Source organism: Chrysemys picta, chromosome 2 (assembly GCF_011386835.1).
Source record: "Chrysemys picta bellii isolate R12L10 chromosome 2, ASM1138683v2, whole genome shotgun sequence".
NCBI classification, from domain to species: domain Eukaryota; kingdom Metazoa; phylum Chordata; order Testudines; family Emydidae; genus Chrysemys; species Chrysemys picta.
Genome location: NC_088792.1, coordinates 177,743,865 through 177,755,946, shown reverse-complemented (window position 1 = coordinate 177,755,946; position 12,082 = coordinate 177,743,865). Strand labels below are relative to the sequence as shown.

At 41.4% G+C, this 12,082-nt stretch overlaps 1 protein-coding gene across 1 annotated transcript; it reads left to right on the top strand.

Moving 5' to 3' along the window:
- Positions 1–211: 211 nt before the first annotated feature.
- Positions 212–10,798, top strand: GCM2 (glial cells missing transcription factor 2). Its single transcript, XM_008165345.2, has 5 exons — positions 212–437; positions 3,922–4,174; positions 5,007–5,119; positions 7,601–7,726; positions 7,978–10,798. The coding sequence occupies exons 1-5, from the start codon at positions 339–341 to the stop codon at positions 8,854–8,856; spliced, it is 1,470 nt and encodes a 489-aa protein (XP_008163567.2). The 5' UTR covers positions 212–338; the 3' UTR covers positions 8,857–10,798.
- The last annotated feature ends 1,284 nt before the right edge of the window (positions 10,799–12,082 follow it).

Genomic DNA, 12,082 nt, shown 5'->3' with positions numbered 1-12,082 from the left:
CCCCCCCCCCCCGCCCCTCCTGCGTTTAACACAGACCAGCTATGTGGGAGGGAGATGGACAGGGCAAGCCGGGAGACTGTCTCACATCCACGCATAAAAGCGGGAATCAAAGGGCGGAGCAGGAGCAGGATTTGCCCGCTCCTTTCAGCACCGCAGTCCCCGGACAGGGCAAAGCGCGAGCACTGCACGTGCCTGCTAAACTCAGCGCCTTGGCCAAGCAGTAGCTGCCCCGCGCGCCGCTTCTCCTTTGCAATTCGGTTTCTGTTAAGTCCTCCTCCAGTTTTCAGACTCTTGCTGCGTAGCGTCCCGGAGCAGAGGGGGCAGCTCCCTGCCAGCCGATGGTGAACATGTCCAAGGGCCCCCTGGAAGACTCGGACTGCGTGTGCTCCTACGGGATGAAGCTAACCTGGGATATCAATGACCCCAAACTGCCTCAGGTAGGATGGAGAGAAAGGTGGTTGCTGCTGTGGGTTGGGGGAGCAGGGATTTGATCTCTCACGGCGATGCTCTTCGCTCGGCTGTAGCCAGCCCAGAATGAAGGAGGGACCACTGCCCCAACTGAACAGCTAATATTTGCCCATACAGAATTCAAGCACTTCTTTAAAGCTAACAAGGACATGCTTCAGAACTGTACAGCCTGGTCCCGTGGCTGCCTCGGGGCACTGAGAAGTCCCATGCACAGGAGACGTAGATTCTGGACTCGGGAGTAAAGGTTTTAATAAAACTGGTTAAAATTCAGAGTTTGTCTCATATTGGCAAATTAGATCGGTGAGGTTAAGTGGACTGGGGAATCGGAATGTAGACAACCCGGAATCTGAAGTTGTAAAGGAAAGAAACCAAAATTATTCTTCTGCTATGTTTGTTTGCTCAATGGTTTTGGTCTTTGTGGTTTCTGAAATTTGTCAGAAAAGAAACGAGATCTCAGAGTGATCGCTATAGTTTAATTCTGTGCTAACAAGAAATTATAAGAAAGACTGTGTATGTTTGGATAGTTTTGTGCCTGGTCATATCATTGTATATTTGTTTATCAGACTACTTTACTTAGACTGGTATAAACTGAGAAAGACAAGGGTAATATCTTTTATTGGACCAACTTCTGTTGGTGAAAGAGACATGATTTCCAACTACAGAGCCTACGAAAGGTACTCAGAAGCGCCCAGCTCAATACAAGGTGGGACATGCTGTTAAGCATGCGGACATCAACTGCTGATTTCTTGAGAATGATGGGGGACAGTTATTTTAATCCTTTATAAATATATTCAGATACTTCCATATATATTTAAGTGATTAGAAAACATTTATGAGTGCGATAGAAAGCCCCCCTTAAAATAAGTTTAAAATTAGCTATTACTGTAGGTCCAGTGGCGAAATGGTTCTCAAGGGTTTCCAGACCAATGTTAAAACAGAAACAAAGTTTCAGGACCCTCTTCCCACCTAGCTATAAAGAAAGGGAGGCTGGTCTCAACCTCCCTGAAACCTGTTTTAGACAGACAGACACACACGCACGCACCCTGTGGTTGCGCCCGCAAGTATGAGAGCTCATGCAATAGGGGATGAAGCTGGAAGAAGAGATTTCCTGATTTTACCTACCCAAAATCCCTTTTAGTCAGAACTTTCAGTCTTTGATTGGATTCTAAAGAATATAAAGTAGGCTTTGTTATATAATTCAAAAACTAATGGTTTGGAGAATGTTTTCTGCTGAGGAAGAATTCAGTAGTATGGAACATTAAGAGCCTGATTCTGCGAAAGATTACTCACACAAGGAGTCCCATTGAAATCAATGAGACTACTCAGGTGACATTCACTTCACTGGGATTCCATGCCTGAATAAAGTTGCTTTTGTGCATATATTTTTGCAGTATCAGGACCTCAATGTCCAAGTTACAAGTACAGAGTGAGAGTTTAAAACCATTGATTTGCATTGTTATAAAAGACAATGTATGCATTCCTGGTTTCATTCAAATCAATGGCAAAACTTCCATCAATTTCAATGGTGCCAGGATTTCACCTTATTTGTTACTCCATGGAATAGAGGGGTTATGGAGAAGAATTTTAAGGCTTTCCATATTCACGCAGTAGGTTTATCTGGCAAATCAGAAATTGATTCTGGTGATTCAAAAAAATCTTCTCTAATGGACCTTATGATGCAACATAAGTTAAAACCTCTCCAAATCCTTAAATTTTTCAGAAACTGCCTTGCTTGACTCTTCAATTATGCAGGCAATCGGAAACTGTAAAAGGTACTTCAATCTAACACAGGGGAAAAAATCATATATTCCTGCACATGGCTAAAGCAATACAATCACAGGATGGGAAAAAAAATAATGAATTTAAGAGCTTAGTTTATATTTTTTGGAATTACAGTTTCATTATAGCCTCTGATGAAGTTGAGTGTTGTGATGAATGAGAAGACACTTCCATTTTCAAATGTAAAATGATATCTTGATAGAGACAAAGTAGGTGAGGTAATATCTTTTATTGAACCAACTTCTGTTGGTGGAAGATACAAGCTTTCCAGCTGCACAGAGCTCTTCTTCAGGTCCTGGGAAGGAAGCAGAGTGTCTGAGCTAAATATCTTGATGTCCATCATTGCTTATAGAACAATTAGTAATAAAAGTCGGACTTGACAGATGATGATTTGAACAGCTCTGGATGAATTATTTATTTTTCCTTTTTAAATCTTAGCTGCCTTTGACATCTCTTTGTTAGCAGATGGTGTCTATCATTCAAATAATTTAAAATGTTTTACAAGTTTGTTGAATTGTCTAGTGGTTTAATAGATTTTAATATTTAATACATCATTCAGGATTTTTAAAAATGGTTTAGCCCCCCAATAGCTTGTTTCTTTTAAAATCTATTTTTGTAGTCCCTAAAGCTTGTCAATTAATCATTTGAGCTTCAATTCTGCAAACACTCATGGACAAGTTTAATTTCATGCACATGTGTAGTCCCATTGTGTATACTGGGGGATCACTTACAGGCATAAAGTTAAGCAAATGACTAAGTTTTGCAGGATCAGGATCTTACTTTTCTTTACTGGCCAACAAAGAAAATGGTTTAAAAAAAACCCCTCTTTCAGTCTATCATTTTTCTAATAAATTACATTTTGGTTGGCAACTTTTTGAAAGCAAGTCTTAATATCCCAATTTCAAAACATGCTTCTTTTAAACTATATTGAGCATATTCCACAAATATATATTATTTATACTTATAATCAATTAACATTATTTTGGTGACGGGTCTATTCAAGTCTTATTAAATACATTAGAAGAAATAGTGGCATAACCAAAACTTTTACTCAGAATATTTCTGGTTTTTATTAATCTATAAATCCTAAATCCTGAAATGGGTACAGCATAAGAGAATGAGAGCTGGATTCTATTTGTCCTTGTGCATCAAACTGTTTATTAAGTTCCTGTTGCTGGCCAATCAGTTACAACTGTGTAAACCAAAGAGTTTTGTATCGCAAAGGTGTCACTGATCACAGACAGTTTTATTATTGGCGGAGTTGGGCAAAATGGAAGGAGCCCAGTTTGATTCTCACAACCCAGATTGAGTTTACAGAGCTGGCAGTTTTTAAAAAAAATTCTTTTTGCTTGTAAATTGAGCACATTTAATTTAGAGTTATTGAGCGGCATTGGACATGGAACCCGACAATGTTATTTTTACAGGATTATGTTTTAGAATAGAGCTGTGCTTTAAGGACAGTATTATTTCCTTTTGTTGTTCTAAGCTTACTTCTCTTTAACTTCCTCAGGTAACTTCTTGTTATGTATAATGGGACAGGATAAAAAGGATAGACTGAGTAGTTTTTACTGTGCTGAGGTACTCTGTTAATACGTTCTCATTCTTTCTTGCTGGTCTCCACTTCCCCCTTCCTTTCTATTGTTGCCCCTCTCCCCTAACCCAACTGTGGTACAGGAGCCCAAGCACTTTGATGGCTTCCAGGAGTGGCCAGATGGCTATGTGCGATTTATCTACTCTGTCGAGGAAAAGAATGCACAGCGGCATCTCAGCGGCTGGGCCATGCGCAACACCAATAACCACAACTGCCAGATCCTCAAGAAGTCCTGCCTTGGAGTGGTGGTTTGTGCCAGGAACTGCACGCTGCCGGATGGTACCAGGCTGCAGCTCCGACCTGCTATCTGTGACAAGGCCCGCCAGAAGCAACAAAGTGAGAGAAGTTTGAGGGGTGGGATTCCAAATTAACCTAATTCCCACTCACAGACAGAGCTGGCTTATCCTGCTCTTATTATTAGTGGCAAAGAGGATGTAAAGCAGTCGCTCCAAATTTCAAAAATGTGTGTGTCTGGTAAAGGGTCCAGCAGAGATGGGCCTACATAATGGACTCAGATTTAAATCTAAACATCCCTGACGTCCAAAGTGAATATATCAAGTATTCATCTCGAGTCCATTAGTATACACTGTATATACTCGTTCATAAGCCGAATATTTTTGGTAAAAAGTGACGCATCAAAGAGCGGGGGTCGGCTTATAAACGGGTCTACACCAAAATTTGATGATTTTAAACTCTATGGAATCATTGAATTGAATATCTAACGCATTGTTGTTTTGTGGTGTGCCACTTCCCGCAGCTCCCATTGGCTGGGAACAGTGAACCGCGGCCACAGGGAGCTGAGGGACTCCGTGCCTGCAGATGTTCCAAGTAAACAAAACATCCCACCAGCGGCTTACCCTGATGGGCTGGGAGCCAAAGTTTGCTGACCCCTGAAATATAGGATCAGCTTATGAAAGGGTCATACAGTTTTTGCTATTTTTACCTAACCATCTTGGGGGGCTTGGCTTATAAACGAATGGGCTAATGAACGAGTATATACGGTAGTTCAGCTGTGCTTCTTAGTGTACCTTATATTGTTTGAGTATTATACTTTGATTTGGAGTTTAATTGAAGGATCAGTTATAGAGTGGTTGAACCTGACGGTGTTCTCAGCTGATTTCTCCATTTTAACCATGCTCTTCAATACCGGCCTTATCTGATTTCACAGAGAAAGTCTGTCCAAACTGTAACTCAGCGCTAGAGATAATTCCTTGCCGGGGACACAGTGGCTACCCAGTCACTAACTTTTGGAGGCTTGATGGCAAGGCAATATTTTTCCAGGTAAGATATAAATAGTCCTTAAACTTACCTTACTTCTTATTATTGCTATGGATTTATAAAAGCTCTTGATGAATATTACACACAATTACAAGCATGAGGCTTGTTCTTTCCTTCACACATTTCTTACAATAGAATTTCATTAAAGGCCTAATGCTGTAGTCCTTGCACAGACAAGACTCCCAGCCCTTAACATGGGCTGAATCCCATATTACTTAAAGAAGAAACTCTCCTGCTAAATTTCATGCATAAACTGTATGGAATCAAGTAAAATGGGAGGTTTGCCTGCACAAGGACTGACCAGGATTTAAATATGTCTATTGGTTAGATTTTACCCCATTAAAAGAACTTTCATTTAATTGATTGTTTGATTAATTCACTGTGTAGGAATTAACATCAGAGGTCTATGCTTCATATTTAACTTTTATTGAATTAAGAGGAAAGTGAAAGGAAAGCTTGGCTAGTGTGGTACACTGGATAAATGTGATTACTCTGATCATGTTCCCTAAACTTCTGTGTGTTCCAAAATATTCCCATTTTACTGTTCACAGAAGGGCAGAAACTGAAAAGCATATTTCTTTAGTAGAATAGTCACAGATTAAAAACAATTTTACTCTTTCTATTCAATACAGGGAGATTTTTATACACTATTTTAGTTATTCCTATACCTAACTTTACCTAGCTGAGTAGTGCCACTGAAGCTAATGGGACTATGCTTGTGAGAAAAGATAAGCATGAGCATAACTGTTTGCAGGACTGGGGCCTAAATCTAAAGGGACCGCTTCACTGAGGCTCATTAGTGCTGGTTGCTTTTTAAAACTTAAATGGCCTGAGTAGCATTTAGATTAAAATCCATATTTAATATGAACATTCATAAATTAAATAGCAAAATGATAGTATCCTATAGCAGATTTTTGTCATTTCAGCACATGAGGATTCTTTCTTCACCAATAGGTTCATATTACAATAGTGATCATCTGGATAGGGTTCCACAACTTTTTTTAAACAAGCTAAAAGCCCTTTCCTGCAAACACATAAGCACGTAAATAGTTTCATTGATTTCAAAGAGGATCAGGGTCTAAAACTAAGACAAAAATCACAACTATAGAAAGGTAGAGAAATGAAAGTTTTAGATAGAACCATAATCCTTTTAACAGAAGAGCAACTCTGGATGTCCTTCTACAGAATGCATTTCAGTTCTGCTTGAGAAGAGTTGTTTTTAAAGTAAAGAACATTTGTCAGTGAGTACAGTGCAAGCTCTTTAAAGCTGATGTATACTGTTTTAATGGTGGCTGTTATGAAGCAGAACTAAGATTTTTGAACTGCAGAACTCCTAATCTTTCCTCCCAGATCCTCTCAGCTACTCCTGAGCTCCATGGACAACATCTGTATTCTCCTTCATCCAAATCCAGAATTTTGGGATCATATTTGACTCCTCCCTCCCTTTTCCTTCTCACCCACATGCAGGTGGTGACCAAATCCCATTGTTTAATTCTTCACAGCATCACTAATCTGCAACCTCCCTCTCCTCTCCACTCTAATGGTTAAATTACTGGCCCATGCTAAGGTCATCTCACACCTTGCACTGAAATCTTCTCCCCAGTCTTCTTTTGTTACTAACTTCACCCCTTTCCAAGCCATCCATAATGCTGTTACCAAAATCATTAATCTCCCATATCACTGCAACCATGTCACCTTCTCCTTAGTGTCATTTCTCTGCCTCTCCATAATGCTGCCCATCAAGTTCAAGCTTCACAGCTTTGTTCTCAAGTCTCTTTATCACATCTACATCTACATGTCTGAGCTGGTCCCCTTTTGTATTCCACAACAGCCACTCCCAACCCCCTTTTCCCGCAATGCCAACCTTGATACCCTCTCTGCCACATTTCCATGCTCTCTGTGTGCGGTCCCTTTTGCTTGGGGTGCCCTTTCAAAATCTATTCTTCAACCCCCATCTGCACCTCACCTCGTTCATGCCTAAAAACTCACGTATACAGCATTGATTAAAATAATTCTTTACCTTGTTGTTTAAAAATAGACACAGCACACAAAACATTTGAACTCTGAAGCCATCTGTCTGCTTACCTGAGTAACCATGTCATCATGCCTCCATAACACATGCTCCTCTATCTGTCTCCCCTTCCCAGGGGAGCTGGAACAATTTGTATAGTGGGGGTGCTGAGAGCCATTGAACCAAACTGTAAACCCTATATATAATGGAAACCACTTCAAGCCAAGGGAGTGTGGCCACACACCCCACACACCTAGTTCCAGCACCTATGTCCCTTCCTGGTACATGTTACACTTGTGCAATAAGTCCATTGTTTAGACTGTAAGCTGTTTGAGCATGCACTTTTCTTCTCTCTTTTCTGTGAAGCACTGAGCATTCTCGTGGGTGCTATAAAATAATAAATAACCATAAGCTTTAGTTGCCTACTTATTAATGTCTTTAGATAAGCAAATTATGTGTTAACACTACTGCAGGCCAAAGGAGTCCATGACCACCCTAGACCAGAGAGTAAATCGGAGACAGAGGCAAGAAGAAGTGCCATTAAGAAACAAGTGTCCTCTTCTCACCTTTCCCAGAAAAAGAAGCTTATAGACTCGGAGGTAACTGTAGATCTGCATTTTCATTACAAAGATGGTGTAACCATGTATTGTGAGTCATACGGTATAACAAAATCCTTACAAGACACCACAGCAGCTTGCTTTGCTCCTATGCACAGAGGGGGTTGTTAAAGCAGTGAAGAGGCTGTCAAAGCTGCAATGAGCAATAATACAAGTAAGCCTATAGAGCTGTGTGTGCATGTGTACAATCTTTATTTCTGGATCTCAAAGACCTGTTTTCATATTCTTTTCAGACAAAAAGGTATCATGATAGCAGTGGTCATTTCAACAATATTCATCATTTGTCATGCATGGAAGGCCCAGAAAAATTCAGTATCATTACAGACACCAGCTTCCCAATTCCAGCTCAGCCTTACCCTGCATTTCAAAATACAGACCCTTACAAAGCTCCTTATGACTCAGCCAGCTTCCAAGGGGACACGGCATCACCATTCCAAAAGTGTCCTAACCCAAGAATCTTTCTACCTAGGCCGGGGGGCTATGAATTTGAAGTTCCTAGTTATATAAATTCTAGCTCATATCCAACATTTTACAAAGATTTTGCAAATACCCCAGTGGATACAGACCCCCTTAATTTGACTGGACTTCAGTATAATGGTAATTCATTGAATGCCCATGATAAAAACTTTGATAGTGGACATCATGGGCTGAAACAAATTTTGGGGAAAACTGGTTACGGAGATAGGAGTGATTATGGACAGATTCAAGCAAATGCTAATCCCCCTTACTACAGTGGGGAGTATCCTTGCAGGTATGGTAGCAATCCCTCTCCAGCTGCTACAGCTTTACAAACTGTTATCACTACAACTACTAAAGTATCCTACCAGGCCTACAAGCCCTCTGTGGTGAAGTACAGCGACAACATGTGTGAGGTAAAAAATCCTCAGAACTGTACCCATACAGCAGAAAACATCTCAGGAACTGTTTATCCAGGGATAAAGATTCAAGAAGACTGTGGTGTGGTCAAACCAGCTTTGCTTTACCAGCACGATCCAGTTCCCACAAAGTCAGAACAAGTGGAGACTGTGGATACATATCAGTATGGGCCAAACCCAGGAAACAGCTGCTCTGAGCATGGACAATCATTCAGATTTGAGAGTGGTGAATACTAAATGCCATGTGTTTTAATCATGTGAATATTAAACCCTGGTGATTGGGAATTAGGGTGATCAGATAGCAAGTGTGAAAATCAGGACACTTTTTTTTTAGGCGGTGGGGGGGTATAGTTGCATGTATATAAGACAAAGCCCCTAATATTGGGATGGTCCTGATAACATGGGGATGTTTGGTCATTCTATGGGGAGTCTGAGGAATGACAAGCAAGCAATACATTAGGACAATTTACTTATTCATGACATATGCCTTTGTGGAGATCTGCTGACTGTCTCAGGTCCCATCCATGCACAAAAGTTCAAATCAGTCCCTTCTAGTCTCTCACATGGGGCGATAGTGAGGCCTAGTCCAAAATATGGCCCCACATTGAGCCAGGCCAGGGTTAATGATCGGCTTTGTAGACAGGGACTTAATAAGCCCCCCTTTGCAACAGCTGCCAAAAATGTCAAGCCCTGAGGGAGGGCCCTTCATCTGTGACTAATAATCAGCAGGTAAGAAGAAATAAGAGTGGAGGGGACTCCGTTTATGAAGCCTGAAGACTGTAGCCAGCTGGTGAGAGGAGAGACAATGGGTGGTTGGGTTCCTCAAAGAGGGAGAGAAGTTCTCGGTAGTATGTTTGCTGATATCATGAGTAAGAAAGACTAGGTTAGGTTTCCCTGAAGTAATGGGAAAGCCTAGCACTGTACTGTATGCTCCTCTTTGCTTCCCTGTGTCAAGTCTAAAGGCTGTCCAGTCCTCGCACCAGAAAAGGAAGACCTAGATATGGACAAGATCAGTGGTTTTCAACCTGTGGTCCGTGGACACCTAGGGGTCTGCAGACTATGGCTAAGATTTCCAAAGGGGTCTGCACCTCCATTCGAAATATTTTAGGGTCCACAAATGAAAAAAGGTTGAAAACCACTGGACTAGATGACCTCTGGGACTGACCCCAGTCAATACCTGGCTTGGAGGCAATAAGACTTATAGGCATTTTTTCCAACAGCACACAAAGATGTGTCTTTCTTCTTGACTCCAGCTGTGGCCAGTTGGCATTCTACTGATACAACACTTGCACATATGGTTTTATTAAACCATTTGCCATGTGACTCTCCCTGTTTAAACTGGCTAGGGAAACTGACCACACCTTCATGACCTCCAGGCTTTATCATAACCACCCATTATAGATAAAACAAAGCTCCATCTGGTACAAAATGCAACAGCCCACCTGTTTAGCAACACTGATCACCATGAACATATCAGTCTTGTGCTCCATTCTCTGCCCTGACTCCACAATGAATGCAGAGCCACATGGAAGGTCTCTTTCCTGCATGAGACATAGCTACCTGAGAGATCACCTCTCCCTTTTCCACCATAATCTCCCATGACAACTATGTTCTACTGGTAAAATGAAAGAAGTGAACCAACAGTGGGAGGCTTGTGAGTGCGGGAGACAGAACTTACACAGGCTCTAATGCTACACACACACACACACAACCTCTCTCTGGGGAAACCCACCCACCTATCATCTCCACCACCGCACCCTTCCACCAGTGACCCTGGGCTCTACCAAACCTTGCCGGGCTTCTCCACTTCAGCTCCTGTTTTTCCCTTTTCCTGCCCATATGTGCATTTAGTTTGTGTGTGTGTGTGTGTGTGTATGTGGGAAGGGGGGAGACAGGGGTTTAGGTTTTCCCCTTCCTACATTTTCTAGAAAGGAAAACCCCTTCTCCTCCTTTGCAAAGTCTGGAAATGTCTGGGCTTCCTCCCCTCCCGCAGGGCAGCGACACTGACAGGTCTACTGTACAGAGAATCACGTGGCTAATTATTAGGGTACACTACTATTTTGCATGAAACTTTGACTTATTACTAATGAATGTAAGAAGTGTTATACGCAATATAAGGAAATGGTGATGTTTACCTTACCTTATCTGTAGTGCTAGACCAAATAAAAAACATATTGGCGACAATTGCATTCATTCTCCTCTTTACCGCTCTCACATATGAATGTCAGGGACAAAATAACTGCACATCAACTCTTTGGATCAGAGGACAGATAAAACACACTCCCATATTTAGTCTGCTTTGGAAAATACACAGCATAAAGACAATTGGAACAGTTTAATGCTAAGATCAAGTGTCTACTTGTTTGTTTATACATTTACAGGATTATCTTTAAAAGCATCTCTCTCAGGCCAAGCAGCATCCTGGAAGGAGAAATGTTCCCCTTCAGTCCTTATAAGCCGCTCCCTTTCCATTAATCATTCCATTAAAGCTTGGTTTCTGGTCCTGCCTCAAGCAGATGAGCTGGCTGCCTCAGCCCACATTGCATTTTATTTTGTACATCTTTGTCTAGCAAATTCCCGTTATTGTGACAAAGCCTTAGAAAGTGGTAGCTTTCAAACCTCATCCACCTGGGGCTCCAGTTTCAGATGAACTATGAGGGCATTACTGAGTAAAAGTGCCACCTGTCCCCCCCATAGCCAGGCTGCCCTTTGAATGAAATCGAACATTGTCTTAATGGCAAAGTTTTCAAGCCCTATTTTTAAATGGATCTGACCCACAAATGTCAGCCTAACTGTTTAAAAATATGGTTACAAGCTGCCACAAGCCAGCTGAATTCTCTTGCAGCCTCAGTTTTCTGTCTAACCTCAAGAGATAGCTCGATGCTCTTTTCAAACAAGCCACAGAAATATACTGAATGATATGCCTACACTTGTACATTGTTTTGTGGTCCATCTAGTCTTACTGCTATCTTCAGTGACAAATGACTACATTGGTAAAGACTAAAGAGAAGGATGGTCTAATCGTTAGTGTGATAGCCCAGGCCTTGGGAGGCCTGAATTGAAGTCCCTGCTCTGCCACAGATTTCCTGTGTGACTTTGAGCAAGTCATTTCGCTTCTTTCTACCTCATTTCCCCCTTTGTATGGGGATAATAGTACTTCACTACCTCACAGGTGTATTGTAAATACATTAAAGATGGGAGATGCTCAGCTACTGAGGTAATAGACACCATGTAAATACCTCATAGATAGATGTATAACTAATACTAGAGTTGCCGCCACCCCTCTAGTTGTAGACATAAAGTACCATTTTTCTTTCAAGATGTAAGGCCAAATTCTGCTCTCAGCTACACCAGTGGAAACCAGAGTTACTCTATGGAAGTAAACGGTGTAACAGAACAAAACTTACCTTGTATGCCTTTTTCTCCCCTCCATTTTTCTTAGGGGAAGCTGTAGAATACAACA